Source organism: Peromyscus eremicus, chromosome 3 (assembly GCF_949786415.1).
Source record: "Peromyscus eremicus chromosome 3, PerEre_H2_v1, whole genome shotgun sequence".
Taxonomy (NCBI): domain Eukaryota; kingdom Metazoa; phylum Chordata; class Mammalia; order Rodentia; family Cricetidae; genus Peromyscus; species Peromyscus eremicus.
This window is the reverse complement of record NC_081418.1, coordinates 2,926,864-2,946,253: the sequence shown is the minus strand read 5'-3', so window position 1 is coordinate 2,946,253 and position 19,390 is coordinate 2,926,864. Positions and strand designations below refer to the sequence as shown.

Below are 19,390 nucleotides of genomic sequence, written 5' to 3'. Positions count from 1 at the left end.
TCTAAGAAAGAGATTTCAGAAACGATGTAACCAGAAAGTACTATAGAATATGTCATGTTTTATCCTTTGAACAGATATATTGGAAAGATTTCTTTTGTCTGCTCATGAATGCCTACCTTATAAGTCATTTTATTAAAAAAAATGTAGTCTTTTGCAAAGTGTTACTTAACATTCTATTGTTTAAAATGAGATTTGTTTCCCATTGCAAAAGAAACAAACTGTAACATATTTCAAGTAAAAGATTCTCTGATCCACCCACTTTACAGTCAACTTTTATCATCAGCCTCTCTCCTTGGCTATAGTATAGCTAATGTTTGTTTAGAAAATGACCTTCCATAGGAAGAGGCCCAGGCTGAACTCTACATCTTCTCTTGTGGCTACATTTACTACCAGACACAATAGATCCCCTTGGGCAGCAACTGGGGTGGCCACTTGTATTGGACCCCACCATCATTGAACTTCCCAGAGCCTCCATACCATCAGGGACAGATAAGTATCCCACAGAGCTGTGGTTTGGCTCAAGAGCGCCACTGTGAAGCACATGGCATGTCCCTGAGAGACACTCCTGTCCGTGGTGGTTGACTTCCACCATTATGGTGGTTGTCCTAGTTGAATGCCTGGCCTGTGCTGAATGGGGTGGGGGGTTAGTGGAGGAAGATAAAGAAACTTCAAATGACAGTTGGTTATTTTATTTGTACATATATAAATTCATGCTGTAAAAGCCAAGTCTAATGAGATTCCTCATTTTTCCTTAGAGAGTTTCCCCAAACTGTGGCTTTTTCATGCAGTTAGAATATGTGAATTTTATAAGAGGTAATTGCCTGTCCATTTGTATTATCTAATGTAGTAATTTGGTTGTACATATTTAACATAGATATTAGTAGGGAAAATTGCTTTCCCCTCCTGTTTTTGTTCTGCTTTTCTTCTTGACTGTCTTTGACGCTCACATCTCTCTTACTCCTGGAGCCATGTTTTAGACATCATGCAGATTTCCGGAGTACCTCACTGCCAGTGACACGGCTTGTGTCACTGAGGAAACAGTCTCAGGTGAGGAACTGTCTGAGTCAGATTGGCCTGTGGATGTGTCTGAGGGGAATTCTTTGGAATGTTCACTGATGGGGAAGGCCCAGCCCACTGTGGGCAGCACCACTCCCTGGGCAGTGGTTCTGGGCTGTGTAAGGAAGCTAGCTGGCGGGAGCCTGTGAGCAAGCCAGCAAGCAGATTCTCGGTGGTTTCTGTTTCAAGTTCTTGCTTAAGTTCCTGCTTCCTGCCCCAACTTCCCTCAATGATGGACTGTGACCTAGGTGTGTAAGCCAAAACAAAACAAAACAAAGCAAAAACACCCCCACCCCCAAATCCAACAAACAAACAAAAATCCAACCCCCAAACCTTTCCTCCCTCAGGTCACTTTTGGTCACAGTATTTGTCACAGCAACAGAATGAACTAGAGCACTCACCTTTGTTTGCATCCCAGCCAGCAGGAGTACAGCCTCTGTCAACTGCTGTCCTGTCCTGTCACTGGCTGTTTTGTTTTGTCAGAAACTTTGAGTACTCATCAAACATTTCTTTAGTTTTATACTTGTGATTCAACATAATAGCTCTCCTGCTGTCTTGCCTTTTCAAGTGATTGGTGTGTTCAGAAGGATAGGTGTGAGTGTGTGTGGAAGACAGCATTTAGTATCAGGTGCCTTCTACTGTTGCTCCCTGTCTTACTCTATTTGAGACAGGACCGCTCACTGAACCCAGAGCTCACTGACTGGCCAGGCTGGCTGGCCTGTGAGCCAGATGGATCTGCTTGTCTCACTCTGGACTTACTCCTGGAGTGGTGGACACTGCCATGTCTGACTATTTTGTGCGATGTTTGGAATCTGAACTCAGTTCCTCAGGTTTTCATAGCAAGCACTTTGCACACTGAACCATCTCCTCAGATCCCTCAAGGCATTTTCTTAGTTTCTAATAATACTTTTTATCAATCTGCCATTGATAGAAATGAATACCCAACTGTTCTGTAATAAGCTGTGTGAGAAAGCGTTAGTAGGTAACAATAAACCTACTGAGCTCCGGGCAAGGTGATGCCGGAAACTGCCTCAAAGGAGGGAAAAAAGCTGGCCTGCGGTGGCGCACGCCTTTAATCCCAGCACTCTGGTGGATCTCTGTGAGGCCAGCCTGTTCTACAGAGTGAGATCCAGGACAGTTACCAAACCTACACAGAGAAACCCTGTCTCGAAAAACCAAAAAAAAAAACCAAAAAAAAAAAGGGGGGGGCGGTGGGGGGCTGGGAATCCAAAACAGAAAAATTAAAGACACTAAATAAAATGATGTTAAAAGAAAGAAAATCTCCCACAGACCCCCCACCCCCAAACAAAACCAATCTCACAACACTGGGTAGGTAGCCCAGCATCCTAGAAGGTGAGGCAGCAGTTCCAGGGCAGAATCGAAAGCATGCCAAGTGAAACAAAGCAAACTCCTGTAATCCCAGCATTCCCGAGGTACCAGCAGAGGGATTAGGAATTTGAGGCCATCCTCAGCAATGCTGAATTGAAGATCATCAGCCTGCTCTGCTTGAGACCTCTCAGAAAAGCAAAGAAAAGCACAACCATCCACCTACAGATGAGGAAGTCAGACGTGGCCCCAGGGTTACAGGATGCCCTCCCTGTAGACTGTCAGCTTCGCCATCTCGGCTTTATTACCAGAAGTCCAGTCAGACCGTCTCTGCAAGGCTTCCAGAGCTTCAGGGAGTCTGGCGTAGGCAGCAGACGGTGCAGCCTTGCCTGGTCCTGCAGGGTTGCAGTAAAGTAGCTGTGCTCTCTGACCTGCAAGAACCACATTGTTGGTGAGGTGACTGGCTCTCCGGCCTTGCCTCTGGCGGTGGGGGTGGAGGGTGAGGGGCCCTTGTGCCCTGAGTTTCCACCCTTGGTCACAGGTGTGAGTGAATTCTCAGCTTGCTCCTCCTTTGGGCTGAGCCCATAGGCCAGGACCTTGCAAGCCACTCTGCCTGTTAGCTCCAGGACTGCAGCTGGCCTCACAGTCACCAGAACCAGGAAGTTCCCATTTTGAGTGCCGCTGGGTTCAGGAGTTTCCCCTCTGGGGATCGTTAAGACATTTTTATAAAAATACCCAGGACTCATAATTTGTTAGGTCATATCCCGGAAACTGGCTCATGTGCCCGGTTGACTCTTAAGAAATGAAAACTGGTTGATTCCAGACTGCTGTGTGATCCCCAAATTGTGCATTAATATTCCCAATACAGTAATTGAGAGAGAACCTAACTGTATTAGAGTCATAAGAACTTAACTCTTGGGAGGGGGACCTCTGACCTAAATTTGGACATCTGTGGTAAACCCCGTCCAGCCCCTGGCCACAGACTGACTCCTAATTGCTTTTATGACATTTGCTCAGAAAGGACACCAGGACCAAGCCAGCTGTTGACTGTGCTGCTCCATTGCTCTTGGGGAATTGAGATTATGTGCTACTGATAGGCACTGTCAGCCATGATACATGCGCATCAGAATATCTTTATATTAACACTGGCTGCCACTGTGCTGCAGAATTGGGCAGACAATGAGTAGGGGCTTTCTGTGTTGATTTAGACTTAGAAGCCAGAGAGTCTATGGAACTGTGCTAAAAATAGCTTCACTGTGGGCACGTTGACTTCTGCTCCATTGTGGGTTCTTTATCTCCCCCCCCCTTTTTGGTAATGAAAACTAAGGCCTCCCGCGTCCTGTCAGTTGCCCTACCACTGACCCCAGTTTTGAGTTTGAGAAATGTCATAATAAACCTTAGGAAAATTAAGAAATAGCTGATATAATAGGAAACACACACTTTCAAAACCCAGCTGCACCTATTTGCAAATGATGCTGTCTAGGAGGAGGGGAACCTGTTGGAGGTCAGCGTGTCAGGCACGTTCCTGTAGTCAGGGGTGCGCAGTGATAGCATCCATAGAAACCATTTGTGTTGTAAATGCGGGGCTTCCCTTCCCGGTGCCGCTGCTGTTCCTAGGGCTCTCAAAGCCTTCCCTTTTAACATGGGCGTTCTGTGACCGGCTGGAAAGCAGCTTGTCTCAGGTGTGGAAGGATGTGGAAGGTGGGTTGATTGCTCCTTTAGAGCCCCTGGGCCACACATAGCCCCAAAGAAAGGAACTGGGGACTAGAATTGGTTTAATGTCACCCCAAGAGACATTATGATGATGGTAGAATTGTTCTGTTAACCCACAGTTGGTGTAAGTTGAGACACCAGGCATTCTTTTTCATGGTTGCTTGAGAAAAGAGAATGTGTGCTATCCCTGTTGTTGTGACCGAAGTCCTCCCTTTCTCTGTAGGGTCAAAGTGCTTAACTTTGCTGGTTGAGATTCATCCTGTCAACAATGTGAAGGTTCTGAAAGCAGTGGAGAGCTGTATTTGGGTACAGGTAAGCAAGCCTGCCACCTATCACTTGTCTCATTAATCAGAAGGTGTGACCTCTACGGAGGAAGGTGCTTGTTTACAGAGTGCTTTCACACACGTTAGCTCATTTGACCCTCCAAGCACAGTTCCAGATGTGAAGGAAGGCTGCAAGCCTCAATGCTTCCCTTGTAAACATGGAGACAAGAACTCAGACCTGGTTGCCTCAGCTCTGCTATACCTGTAAGGCAAGGTTTTTACATGATAAAACATCATATATTAAAATAACTCTGTGGTAAGCTTTAGAATTGTTTATTTCACATATTCACCTGGTTGACAGACTAATTATCTGATTAATGATAGTAAATTCCTGACTTTAGCAACAGCATGGACTGCTACAGAAGCAGTTTGTGGATAATGTGGGTGGACAAGTCATTTTTTATTTGAAGATTCCATCCATATGTGTGCATTCTTGTGCTTATGAAGGCTTATTTGCAATTCAAAATTACCACTTACGGCACTTGGCCAGGCATTTGCTGAGCGGGTGAGTCACTTGATGTACATCCCCAGCTGAGGTGATGCTCTGGCTTGTTTCCATGCTTACATTGTAGACAAGAGGCGTTCACTACCTAGTGCCGTGGGTTTTCAACTTTTGTGCTTTTCTTGTGATATGACTGAAATGACACCCCAGTGTTTTGTTGAAGTCTTGTCTAGTGTTTCTAAGAATACAAAGGTTGTGATGTGTCTTACAGTAACGTGTGCGTTAACTAAATAAGCTTTATTCGGGTATCTTATTGATCTGCGGGCCATAAGCTCAAAGTTAATGAATAATAAGATGTGTGACATGAGGTGTATTTCAACAGAAACACACAGACAAGAGAATACATTCATCTGTTTACAAGAGTGTGAACAGAGGTTTGTAGGGACCTAACCTATTTGACCTGTGATCAACATTAGTATTCAGTACCCAGGGTCCTTGGTGGTTACCAAAGCGAGGGTTGATTACACACAAACGTGCTAGAGCATCATTTCCTGTGCCTAACTTCAAGCTCTGCTGTCTTTTAATCTCTCCTGTAGTATCTGCTTCAGCCCCACGCTGCAATTGTTTTATTACTCTTTATTCTCTGGGGACCCTCCACTCAGATCCCAAATAAATACACATGGAGGCTTATTCTTTCTCATGAATGCCCGGCTTTAGCTTGGCTTGTTTCTTCCAAGCTTTTCTTAACTTAAATTATCCGGCTATCTTTTGCCTCTGGGCTTTTTCCTTTTTCTACTTCTGTATAGCTTTCTTTACTTCTTTCTCCGTGTCTGGCTGTGTAGCTGGGTAGCTGGACTCTGAAGTCTTCCTCCTTCCTCTCTCATTTCTTGATCTTCTTCTAGATTTCTCCTTCATTTTATTCTCTGCCTGCAAGCCCCACCTATCCTTTCTCCTGCCTTGCTATTGGCCGTTCAGCTCTTTATTAGACCAATCAGGTGTTTTAGACAGGCAAAATCACACAGCTTCACAAAGTTAAACAAATGCAACATAAAAGAATGCAACACAGGGCTAGAGAGATGGCTCAGTGGTTAAGAGCACTGAATGGTCTTCCAGAGGGCTGGGGTTCAATTCCCAGCACCCACATGGCAGCACATGACTGTCTGTAACTCCAGTTCCAGGAACCTGACACCTTCACACAATGCACATGAAATAAATTAAAAAAAAAAAAGAACACAACACATCTTTGTGTCCTTAAACAAATGTTCCCCAGCATAAACAAATGTAGCACATCTTAAAATAATATTCCACAACACCAACCTACAGCCAATGGGCTGCCTCTTCCCTGTGTCAGGGGAGGGTTTGGCCCCCCTGCCCTCCCCTCCCTTCTCCCCTCCCCCTTCCCTTCCCTCCTGTCCCCTCCCCCCTCCCCTCCTATGGGTTCTTCTGACCCTGTGTTTGCCTACCCCTCCTGTTGCTTGCAGACAGGCCCCAGCCTGGCAGCTGTTTCTTTCTCTGGGAACCGACTTTTCTGCACTGCTGCAGTGCGCGGACAGCTGACTACGCTGATGGCCGTGAGGCAGGGCACATTTCCCTTTCCCGGCTTGGTTTTGGATTCCCAACATTCGCACCCAGGCAGGGTGAATGATCGTGACAAAATGAAAGGACGAGGACAGATGAAGGGAGCTGGGGCAGAAGAGAGTGCGTTGTTGTCTTTCATTGTGCTGCATGGGCTGGCCTGCAGCGGGCTGTGTAGACAAGCTGGCCTTGAACTGAGAGCCATGCCTCTGCCTCAAGAATGCTGGGTTAAAAGCGTACACCATCATGTCCCACAAGAGCTTTTATAAGTATATGGTTATACAATGTTGCAAATAGATTAAAAGCTACTTGGAAATCATGAGAAGTGGTTAAAATGGTGAAATTTCTGTTATATGAATTTTGTCTCAGCTAGAATTAATTAAAAGTACATAATACATAGCTATATTTGTTGGCCAAAGACAAATGTCTCCACCCAAATGAAATAAACCCCATGCCCATTCCATGGGCCCATGCCAGCTCCTTGTCCTACCCCTGTTCCTAATACCCTCACCTCTAGAGGTGAGAACCTCAAGCCTCCACCCATGGCACATTTACCTTCTGCTCTGTCCCTCTCCCTGGCAAAGATGCACCCCTCCACAGTCTGTACTGTGTTCTGTCTCCTTTTTTTAATCAGCCATCTACAGTCATAAATTTTCTTATTTACACTGACAGTCTTGGTCACCAATGTCAGAGGAACTACAGTAGAAAGTCCTCACATGTCACCCTTTGAGAGTTCCCTCCTGCCTGAGGTACACCAAGAGACACACCTTTCCACACACCTACACTCCATCCAACAACAGATTCTCAGTCTCACTGCATTTGTGAAGCTGGTTCCCTAACTGCACAGCGACTGCATAGACTTTTACTGTGGATTGATTTAGAATGCCAGAGAGCTGTCCTAAACGCTTCTGTAGCTGTATTTGAAGGCTGTATTTTAATTTTCAGGCCTTGCTCTAGGGCCGCCTCATAGTGTCAGAAGATAACCACCACGGGTCTTATAAAATCACTTCTCATGGTAGCATGTGAAGACCAGACAGGCTCACAGATCAGCAGTCCTGGCTCTTGCATCCCTCACCATCCTACGCAGGCATGCTGCTCCTGCAAACATTATGAAGCCTCCTCCTCCTCTCCCTATTTTTTTTTAAAGTTCAAGAATAATTTTATTAGAGTTTAGAAGAAAAACATACCAGGGCAGGTAAACTATAGCTCTTAGTGGCTGTCCAGAGGAGAATAGAGGAGAGAGGGGGAAAACAGCTGCACTACTTCAGTTGAGCCGTCATGGAGATCAGCACGGTAGCAGCAGTCACATGATGGGGAGTGATGTTCGGATTATTAGAGAGCCCAACCTGTTAGGGTAAGCATGCCAGGAGAAGACATAGAAGAAAAGGAAAACATGACTGTGGCTCTGTAAGAGACCGTGCTGGGGGCAGGTGTTTAGGAAAGTAAAGCACCTTCTCTCGTTAAAGGGATGATTATTCCACCCATCTCTTTAGCATGGCTTAAAGTGAGCCTGCTTTTCTAGGGCTGGTCCTTCCTTTCTGAGGGGCACCCTCGGCCAGGTCATGGACCTATCCACCTGGATTAACTCTTAAGGAGGCTGACACATTCTTCCTGGACACACCATCTTCTTAAGAGACAGCTCCTTGTCTTGAAGCCCTGAGCTCTACGGTCACATGTGTGGTGCTGTTCACCTCAGACCTTTCCACAGCTCCATTGTGCAGGGCATCTTATCTGTACATGCTCTAGAAGTCATTAATAATAACTCTGTATTACTTTTGTAGCCAAATTCTATATTGCTGTCTATTGTGTAATTTTAGGGTTGTTGCTGAGAAGAATGTCGTACAGCTAGTGGTTTGCTCTGCAGTTCTAGAGGGAGATTCAACAGTGATTACTTGAAGAAATGGATCTGTTCTACTTCTGGTCTATCATGGAAAGTAAAGGCAACAATAATAGAAAATCCAGTGTCAATGAAACTGAGCCATAAACAGTTATGTCCTTTTATAATGTTTTAAGTTTTTTGGGTGCCAGGGAACAAAATGCACTGGTATAACTCCTAGTAAGCTGCTTTAATATGAAAAGGCTGACTTCTTGTCTGCCACTCTTTTGACGATGAAAAGATTGAGCATTGGCACCATCTCATGCCAGTTTTCCTTCATTATCACAGCTGATAGGGTCAGCCTCATGCCGTGGGCAGATACACAGTGGAGAGCATGCTGGCAGTGTACTGCTGCTCCCAGTGACAGCTAGCCTGACTTCTAGCCTTGTACATCTTTAGCCGCTTGCCACATCATGACTCCCTGTTCTTTCTTGGAAAGTCCCTGGTGACTTTGTTCTTTGTGTCTCAGATGTGGGAGTCTGGAGATTGCAAGCAGGGACTGTGTTTATGTGGTTCTCAATCATATACTAGGCTTAGTTTCACAATAAATATACTGACCCCACTTTGTCTGTGTGAAATAAAACATATTGTATAAATGTCATTTGCATCGCTTCTGACTGGCTTGGAATCAGATATTTCAAACAGGAAGCATCATCGCTGGAGGTACTCCCCCTTTGTCTATGCTCAGAAGAATGGTGATAAAGTTGTACTTGGTGTCAACCTCCCCCTAGAAAACTGAGATCCTCAGGGGTTCCTTCCTCTACTTGCTTGACCTTTGACATGTCTACATGTGATTCCCCTAAAATATTCTGCGGTTCTCAGTTCCTTGCATAGCATGTAGCAGTAACTATAATCAAACAACTACCAAAGTACCAGTACAAGCAAACTAGTTGCTTATGTTTTTTACGATTCCCTTTCTACAGTTCCTCTACCCACATGTTGAAAGTCATCTTCTACAGAACCACCTGTTACTGATTTCAGAAGAGAAATGTAAGTGTATCTTTAGGTAACGTACAGGGGTGCGTGACACAGTCTCCTAGGGAAAGGGGAAGTCTGTTGAATCGGCTGGATATCGTTACCATTGCCAAGGGTCTGCTTACCTCTGATGTCCATTTGAGACCTAGAATTCCTGTGAGAGCTTTTCTGAACCTCTGCTCAGTTTCCTTGTCATGGGAAAGGAATAGCCTGTGTACACATACATGTCCAGTCTGTTGACTTGTAGAACAGTTACACTGTTTGTTACCTTTAAGATGCCTGCCTGTCAGAGTGGGTGACTATGATCAAGGCTAAGGGGCTGGGGTGGAGAGAAGGAAGGAAAGGCTTGGTTGCTAGAAGAATTCCGGGCACACAGTTCCATGACCAAATTCAAGCAGAAGTGATGCAAGAGGTTATGGCCTCTCAAGATGTTTTCAGATTTGGGAAGGAGTGCAGACAAAACCCACTGGTACTTACCAACAAGCAGGCTTTCATGTTGTGAGGTGAAACTATGAGTTGGCTTGCGTTTAGAAGGACAGGTTGCGTTATATTTATGTTTAGTTTCTTTGTTTTGGCTCAATTTTTGGTACCACATTTTGTTTTGTAGTTAGAACCAGCAGAATATAAGTGTGACTAAACCTAAATTGTTACTGTTACTACAAATTGACTTAAAGTGTTACAGATTTTGTTCATGTGATGTTGTCCCTAAAAATACCTCATATCTCTATCTATCTATCTATCTATCTATCTATCTATCTACATTTCTACCTATATTTATATATATATATATATATATATATATATATATATATATGGAAATTCGAGGTGAACCCCACTACTGAGGCTCTTGTTAGTTGTATCTAAGACTGATGATACAAGAGTGGCAAACACTTGTGGAGGGAAGCAAGGCAGCAGAGGGCTATATGCTTCATGGGTTATAACACTAAGGAGAGAAGTAAATGTGGGTCTGGGAACACACTGTCAGCAGGGGAGAGCGGTGGGCTTGGAAGTGTCGCGGGATCCCTGTGTAGCTGTTAGAGGAACAGCACTGATGGTTTTTCCTGAATGGTAAAATATCGTTCTTTTGGTTTATTTTTTAAAGATATTGATCGGTTTCATATCCAGATCACAAGAGAAGATGGAAACAGAGTGGTAAAGATTGAAATCCTTTTCCTTCAGAACTCTCCTCTAGGAGGGGCTATGTCTTTGGCTTCTAAAGACAGATGAACTCATTGACACGAAACATTTCTTTGATGTCTTTTGAATGACAGCCTTTCTGTTAGAACATGTGAAGCAGAACAAAGATGTGTGGAGGGGTTAGGGACCCTCCTCTCTACCTCACACCCAGTGGGCCCTGAGTCTCTCCACAGTCTTGCTTGCTTATGCCAACCTGTCCAAGGTTAGACACACACACACAGGGGAAATCAATTGTTTGTATCAAATAAAATCATAATATGTAATTTAATGTCTGCCTTTGTGTTTGCTATTTTACTTAGATTAGCAAGTAGAGAAATAACTACTGGTCTGTCTCTAATGTTTACATATGCACACGTATCGCAGATAGGACCATGACTTCTGTACTCTACCTCCCTCCCTTGGTCCGGCATATGTCCATATTCTTCTCCATGTTTATTAGCTTATGTTTATTCCACATTTACCTCCACTTGTGATAAACTCTGGCTTGGTTTATTATTAACTCATGTGTGTAATTATCTCTAGATGTCTCTAAGCCAGCTAGAGTAGCTTCAGTTTATTTTCTGAGGAAGTGCATGGTAGTCCTTGGCAGGGTGTCTGTGATGTTTTAGCCAGTCTGCTGTGTTTGGACCTGTACATGTTGTACCTGTGTTTACACCTTTACACGTTGATACCTTCACTTCTTTGGCCTTAATCCTCAGATATGGATGACTGGGTTGGTGGGATATGCATTTAACAAGTTTCAGGAGGGTCTGCTAGCCACCTCCCCAAAACCGAGTTTAGGGAAGTGCAAGAGTATCAGGTAAATTTACCTTCAGCATTTCCCGATGTCATGGGTGTGAAATCCTACTGCCAGCTCAGTCTGTATTTCTTTTACTGTTTATTGAATTTGGGCATCTTCTCTGTTTACTATTTAAATTTGCCATTAGGAAAACTTATTGATTATATCCTTATCTGTTTTTCTACTTGGTTACCTTTACTTGAGAATTTTTATGAGCTCTGAATATACATAGATATTAAAATGGTTTATTCAATGTTTAGTCTATGAGATAACCTTCAATTTTTTACACTTTTTTATGGTGATTTCTGGTATGTTTGAGAGTGTATATGTATATGTGCGTGTGTATGTGTGTGTGTATATGTGTGTATGGGCAGATCTGGACGCAGCTATGAGAACATGGAGGGCGTTAAGCACACATTAGATGGGAGTGAGCAGCGATTAAGAACGAGTGGGAAGATGTAGAGCCAATGGTGCTGTGGGGAGAGCAAGACAGCGCCTCCTCCCGCTGCCCGACAGCACGGGGACCAGGATGGCCCAGCCAGAGTCTGTCCATCCGCTTCTGCCCACACTCGGGGCGGCTTTGGTGGCAGCTCCTATACGGTGTGTAATTCCACTCTTCACCAAACATGACACAGTGCCACCGCCGCTCCCTAAGTGAGGTCACCCCAGAGGGACGTGGGCAGGCCAGAATCCGATGCTCATCTTGTCCCACGGCTTTGGCTGAAAAGATTCCCAAGCCTGTTCCCCCGACCCAGAGTTCATACATGTAGAGACAGGTGGAGTTAGAGGGCACAGACAGGTGCCCTGGGGTCCTTGGCATCACTTCCCACGGCCCAGTGGTGTGGACCCAGGAGAGCCAGACAGCGCCGTGTGGGCCCTGCGCTGTGCTCACCTGAGTTCCGGCAGCACCGACAAGTTCCTTTCTGGTTGGAGAGGGTTCAGGCCTGAAGCTGCACCACCGGAGGCTCCTCTCCAGGTCCAGCTCAGGGTCGAGGGTTCATGTTTTACGGTTTGGTGTTTGCTTGGTAGGCATTTTGAGGAGAATGACTTGGGCCTGGAATTTCACATGCTAAGCACATGCTCTGCCACATGCTAAGCCACTGAGCCATATCCCTGCCCTTAGAAAGTAAACTCTGTTGTTTTTTTTTTTTCTTTTTTTTAGTTCGGTTCTTGTTTTGTCTCTCAGTCTGGCCTGGAACTTGTGATCCTCCTGCTTCAGTGTCCTGAGTGCTGGTATTATAGATGTGGACTACCATGCCCAGTTTATGAGTGCACATGTATGTAGGTGTGTGTTTTGTGTGTGTACATCCGTGTATATGCTGATGTGTGCTTGTATGTTGGTGTGTTTGTGTATTCATGCTGGCATGTGTATGTGTGTTTGTATGTTCTTGTATGTATGTGTGTATATGCTCGTGTGTGTGTGTGTGTGTGTGTGTGTGTGTGTGTGTGTGTAGGCCAGAGATCAAACTTGGGTGTGATTCTTCAGATACCATCTATTTTGAGATAGGGTCTCTCGCTGGCTTGGGGCTTGCTAGTGAGGCTACACTGGGCAGCCAGCTAGTCCTAGGGGACATCCTGTCTCTGTTTGCTCATGCACTGTGCCTGCTTTTTTTCCTGTGGGGTCTGAGGGTCAGGTGCAGGATCTCAGGGTTACAGGACAGCACTTTACCCACGAGCCATCTCCCATCCCCTGGAGCACGCATTCTTAGCTCCTTCTGTGAAGTCATTGTAAAATCTGCTGATATGTAAAGAAAAGTGCCAGACGTTAGGATTCTGGGCTTCACAGCCTAATCTAACCTCTCTGGGTCTCAGTTTCCCCAAGAGTGACCGTACACTTCTGACCCTCCCAAGTGCTGGGAGGATAGTCATGTGCCACAGGCCTGGCTTGTGGGGGCTGGGTTAGTGCTTCCTGTGTTAGGCAAGGACCTCACTGAGCTATGTCCCCTGCCCTGATCCTTTGATTTTAAATTTCTATTGTTCTTTGAGACATTTTACATTTAAAACATTATTAATGTGCTCTTATTTCATCTTCCTTCATTTCTAGAAGCCGTCCTTGAGTAATAATAAGTTCTAGAAACACTCAAGACTCGTAGAGTCAGGAGGTGCTTAGGAGCATGCACGCTCACTGGGAAGGTCCTAAGGTGTAACTAATAGAAGCACACAAAAGCCCCACAGGAATACAGAGCCAAGGAACTTTGCTTTTGTATAGGGATTCTGAGGTGAGGTTTTGTCCAAGAGGCAATCCAAGTCAGATCTTGAAGGGTGAGAGTCAAGTATTGCTGATGGATGGGAAATGCCATCCCTTTATGTGTTGTGAAACACGTAAAGGAGAGACCATGACCAAAGCCACCAGTTGGTGAACAGCTTGCCAGGCTCTACAGTGCTCTCCGTTAGGCCTGAGTGCTCCCTAGCCGGGCTCTACAGTGCTCTCCGTTAGGCCTGAGTGCTCCCTAGCCGGGCTCTACAGTGCTCTCTGTTAGGCCTGAGTGCTCCCTAGCCGGGCTCTACAGTGCTCTTCATTAGGCCTGAGTGCTCCCTAGCCGGGCTCTACAGTGCTCTCCGTTAAGCCTGAGTGCTCCCTAGCCGGGCTCTGCAGTGCTCTTCGTTAGGCCGGAGTGCTCCCTAGCCGGGCTCTACAGTGCTCTCCCTTAGGCCGGAGTGCTTCCTTGGCATCATGAGCCCTTGTCTCTGGAGACCTGATCAAAGGGGTATGATTACAGCAGGAAGGTATAAACTTCTGTGTACACATGTTTGTGGAAGGTGTGGCCTCTGCAAAACTGCCTGTTAAGCTGAGAAGAACTGAGCACAGGGCATTAGGAAAGAGGCGATGATGCCTTAAACATTTTATAGGAAAAGCATTTATGTTGTGGATGTGGGGGAGGTGCTAATAATAAAGTAGGGCATTTACATGTGTCACAGGGATAGGATATGTGTAAATAAAGACTTAAGATGTCATTTTAAAAAATACTTACTTATAAAATCATTTTGTCCCCAGGTAATTAGAAATTCTAGCCATCTCCCAAGAGACAGAATAGCTGAAGATTTTATTTGGGCTCAGTGGGATATGTCAGAGCAGAGAGTATACTACATTGAACTGGAGGTAAGAACTAGTCCATGGGTACCTGTTTCTATAGAAACAATATAATTTTGACATCACTGCTGTGTCCTGAAAAATGTTTGAGATTTGTTTATTTTTATTTTATGTGATATGGGTGTTTTACCTGCATGTATGTTTGTGCATCATGTATGTACAGTGTTTGAAGAGTCTAGAAGAGGGCATTGGATCCTCTGGGACCGAGTTACAGGTGGCTGTGAGTCATAATGTGTGTACCAGGAATCTAACCCAGGTCCTCTAGAAGAGCAGCCAGTGCTCTTACCCACCGAGGCATCTCTCTAGCCTCTGCTATAGTATTTTTAATAACTATATTACCATTAATAGGAACAGCCAATGAAGGTTTATTAAAGACAATAAACAGGTTTTGCTGTTACTGCTTCTTGACTACTTTTCTCTTCAGCTTTTTTATTTTTGGAGATAAGATATCAAGCATTTTCTTTTCTAGAAATCAAAGAGTGTCTTGAAATGCATCCAGTTTTGGGCAGACGAAAGCTTTAATTTAATGGTAAGTACATAGAATGATCTGTCTGAGGAAATTTTACTAGAGTTGAAATCATAAGCAACATTTCTGGTATTTTGAAATTGTGCCAGTCACTTGCAAGATCAAATAACTTGGTTTCTGCTGTCTTGAGACCAGATGCACAGTTGATGCAGGTGAAGAGGATATGATGCATGGGAGAGTATGTTTTGAAAGCAACTACCCTAAGCGGGGCTTAGAGGAAGGAATAGATGTGATCCAGAGCAGATTGCTCTAAGTGGTTGCAAGTTATTTGACTCAAAAGGAATCAGGAATAGAATGGTTTGAGGATGAAGAAGGAAGTCAGTTAGAGTGTATAGTTTAGTAAGCATCTAGCGTCACCCTTGGAAAAGCTGTTGGGGGGGTTAGTCTGCCTATGGTAAGGCACTGCGTATGTCTTTATCTGGGATGGACACCATTTCCTTCCTTTCTTAGGACCAATATTGGTATCAAGCACATATTGGTTTCACACTATTACAAGACTTTCTTATCATTTCCTGCCCCATTTTTAGCTCACCCACTCCAAAAGACATCCCAGGCTTCCTTCCTTCCATGAATGTCTGTCTTGTAAAAGGTTGTGGCTGTTAATTGTCCTACCACACAATCTGTTCATGATATTCATTGAAGGCAGAATTAGCCTTATAGGAAATAAACATGCACTGAATGTATCTGTCAACCAAGATATTCCCAGTAGACTCCCTGCCCTGTGGGTTCTGGGTCTGCCTTTGGAGAGGATAGTTAAGTGGACTCTGTATCAGCAGGCCAGCCGAGCACTGGCAGCTTGCTTTGCATTTCACAACCATTATCATGTAATTTTTTTACTTAAATTTCTTTGAGATTATAATATAGTTATAAAATTTCTCCCTTCCCTTTCCTCCCTCCAAACCCTACCCATATGCCTTCCCATTCTCCTCCAAATCCATGACCTTTTCTTTCATTCATTCTTATTGTATGCTTATGTGAATATGTATAAACACGTCTCTACAATGTTACTTATTGTGTGCTTATATGGATATGTATACACATGTCTGTATAATGTTACCTATTGTATGCATATATGAATATGTATATACATGTCTGTATAATGTTACCTATTATATGCATATATGATATGTGTATATACATGTCTGTATAATGTTATTTGCATGATTTCAGGGCTGACCATTTGTCACTGGACAATCAGTTGATATGCTCTTCTCTAGGGAAGACCTGTAATGTCATTTTTAATGCTGATCTCATTTTTTTGACAGTTTGAAATGCCCTTGGACATATCATTGAGTGGCTTAGGATTTAAGTAAGTTATCCATAGAATGTTAAATTTCATAGTCATTTATAGGTAGCAAAATGATGACATCTTCTTTTAATTGTGATAGGTAGATAGTGCAACAGTCTGATATTTTATGCATCTATTTTGAGGTTTATTTATTTTTGTTTTATGTGTGTGGATGTTTTGCCTGCATGTATGTCTATGCACCATGTGTGTACAGTTTTTGCAGAGGCCAGAAGAGGGCATCAGATCCCCTGGACCTGGAGTCACAGAAGGTTGTGGCCTGCCCTGTGGGTGCTGGGCATCAAACCTGGTTCCTCTAGAAGAGCAGCCAGTGCTCTTAATTGCTGAGCCATCTGCCTAGCCCCTTGTGGATCTATTATTAATATTCCTGTTCTTTACAGACTATAAGCTGATTTATCAATGGCTACAGGATTACATGTGTGAAGTCAACTGTGTTGATTTTCTTAGCCATGCATTTCCGTAGGGCACCTGCATTTATTTTGGTGTGTGGAAGTGCTTGTCTCCCTGTGACTGACAAGAGGGTCTGTGAGTCAGCATGAATGCATTTAGATCAAACGTCAAAATGCTTCTTTCTGCCAAGAAGAGGTCACAGGTCAACCCACTTGTAACTCAGCCCAGTTTCTTGCTTTATTTATTTTTTTCTTGTTTTCTTCTTTACACAAAAGGCAAGGTTTTTCTTTTTACAGAGTATTTTATGTGAGGTAAAAAGCTACAGAATTTAAAAAGAAATAAAACAGAACAGAGTACATCAAAGGTCAGAAGAAAAGAAAGTCTTCCAAAATTAGGGTGATGACAGTCCTAAGCCATTCAGTATTTCACCAGCTTTAGTTAGTTAAACATGTATGGATATGTTTAATTAACATTGGGCCTATTTTGAACATATATATGCATATTTTAGATAACATTTACTATAAGTCACAAATATTATGAAAACATATGTTGTAAGTAATAACATTTTCTGTCTATTGCCAGGCCCATATCTTTTATGTACCACATATATTTTTAATCACTGTTTTACATTTTTTAAACAAAAATTTTCTGCTGAGATATATCAGAAACATTTTTCTGCCTCTGTGAGTGTGTTGTAGTGGTTATAGCATGTATGAAGAGAGTACCTTTTTAAATGCATTCAATGATTTCTTTTCCTTTGCAATTTTAGATTTGTCAACTTTGGATATGATTATTATCAAGACCAAGAGAAGTTATGCAGTCAGCCTTCTCTGTGCATTTTTACCAACCACACAGGTAGAGTCAGGATTCTCCTTATCAGTTTTTACTAACTTGAGTTCTATATAAATTACAGCTATTGTTCAACTATGTGAAGCCTGAAAGTGAAATATAACAGCCACATTATTTTAAAAAATCATCAAATGGGCCGGGCAGCAGTGGTGCATGCCTTTAATCTCAGCACTCAGGAGGCAGATGCAGGCGGATCTCTGTGAGTTTGAGGCCAGCCTGGGCTACAGAGAGAGATCCAGGACAGGCTCCAAAGCTACAGAGAGAGGCCCTGTCTCGAAAAACCAGAAACAAACAAACAAAAATCATCAAATGGATATTTATGTACATTCATATGCCAAATTATCTTCTCCACTGTAATCTCACCCCTTTTGTCACTGAGCAGGGAACGTAGGGCTGACTCCTAATGGCATAAGGTGAGTGACACCTCTGTCCTCCCACTAGGATTTAATATGTATTTGTATTAATAAGAAAAGCCACCACCAACAGGGTTATTGTTCTAATAGATTTTACTGATGTTGTTTTAATAGAGTGGGTGGATTCATATTTATTCAGTGCACATTTTCCCACAGGAAATGCTTTCAATGTCAGCGTTACTAATGTGCTGTGTTCTAATTATTTATTTATTGTTACATTGTTTTGCATGTGTTGTGTGTCTGTGGGCACGTGTGCCATTGCATGCATGCATGTGGAAGCCAGAAGCCAGATCGTGGGAGGGAGTTCTTTCACCATGTGGGCCAAAAGACTTGGTTCATGTCAGGCTTTGTGGCAAGCACTTTTACCCGTGGAACTATCTCCTCGGCCCACGTTTGGCATCTAAGCCCATGTACCTGGACATAAATGCTGTGTGACAGACTGCTCTTCTAGAGGTCAGAGCTTGACACATGTCTGTTTATGTAGAGAACATGGAAAGGGGGAAAGAGAACCTAAAATGAAAGAGAAATATGATTATATGTAATCAATCTTCTGAGAAAGCATATCAAGTTCAATTAACATCTAAATCAAACCTGAAAAAAAGCATAATAGCCATTTTAATATATCAATCTGAGCAGATATATTCCTTCTTGAGTAATATTCGAATTGAAATCATAGTCTCCATAAACATATACAATTATTTAAAGAAAAAATATGTGCCATTCACATATTAATCTAACATGGAGCACTACTGTGTGCTAGGGTTTTCAAAATGCTTTGTTTTTAGTGGAGTGTGTGTGTGTGTGTGTGTGTGTGTGTGTGTGTGTGTGTGCGCGCGCACATGGATGCAGGTGCTTGTGGAGGCCAGAAGAGGGCATTGGACCTCCTGGAATTAGAGTTACAGGGGGTTGTGAAGCATCTAGCGAGGACACTGGGGACCAAACTTTGGTCCTTTGCAAGGGCATTAACTGCTCTCAGGCACTCCTAACTGCTGAGCTGTCTCGCCAGCCTCCTATACCAAGTTTTAGCAACACAGTGATGAGCAAACGTGACCTGACCTTTAGTAGAGGCTACTGTTGGTGAAGATTCTAGACATTTCATAAGTGCACACATACTGTTCAAACAGAATCATGATAAATATTATGAATGAGAATTACAGGAAGCTAAGAGAGTATATAGTGAATATTTAATGGAAGGTAGCAGTGTTTTCAAATATGTTCATCTCTGTTTCTCCCTCTCTCCCAGTCATTCCAGCCCATTTTCCTTTAGTCCTGAAAAGTACTTTTTCCTACCACACTCCTTCACAATCCATCCCATTGTTTATCCTATCAACCCAGTGTTCCTCAGCCACATGCGTCCTTCCATCAACCAGTCCTGGTGAATTCAAAGACTGTGATTGTTCAGCTGGAAACTGTCTATGAACATTTCTCACTGTGAGCAGGGGTGGGAAGGAGGGGGACTGAGAGAGGAAGGTGATGATGTAGGCAGGCTAGATGAAGTAGGGCCTTGCAGACCATAAAAGCTTTTAGGTTTTATTCTAAGATTTATGAAAAGTC

General features: G+C 43.5%; 1 protein-coding gene across 1 annotated transcript in view; it reads left to right on the top strand.

The window, feature by feature from the left end:
• The window catches only part of Gsap (gamma-secretase activating protein), a 97,568-nt gene that overhangs the window by 23,075 nt on the left and 55,103 nt on the right, over positions 1-19,390 (top strand). Inside the window, exons 6-12 of the mRNA XM_059257241.1 lie at positions 4,319-4,407; positions 9,235-9,301; positions 10,389-10,438; positions 14,257-14,361; positions 14,822-14,881; positions 16,144-16,187; positions 17,344-17,429. Coding sequence (XP_059113224.1) covers positions 4,319-4,407; positions 9,235-9,301; positions 10,389-10,438; positions 14,257-14,361; positions 14,822-14,881; positions 16,144-16,187; positions 17,344-17,429 — 501 coding nt within the window. The remainder of the gene's footprint in view (positions 1-4,318; positions 4,408-9,234; positions 9,302-10,388; positions 10,439-14,256; positions 14,362-14,821; positions 14,882-16,143; positions 16,188-17,343; positions 17,430-19,390) is intronic.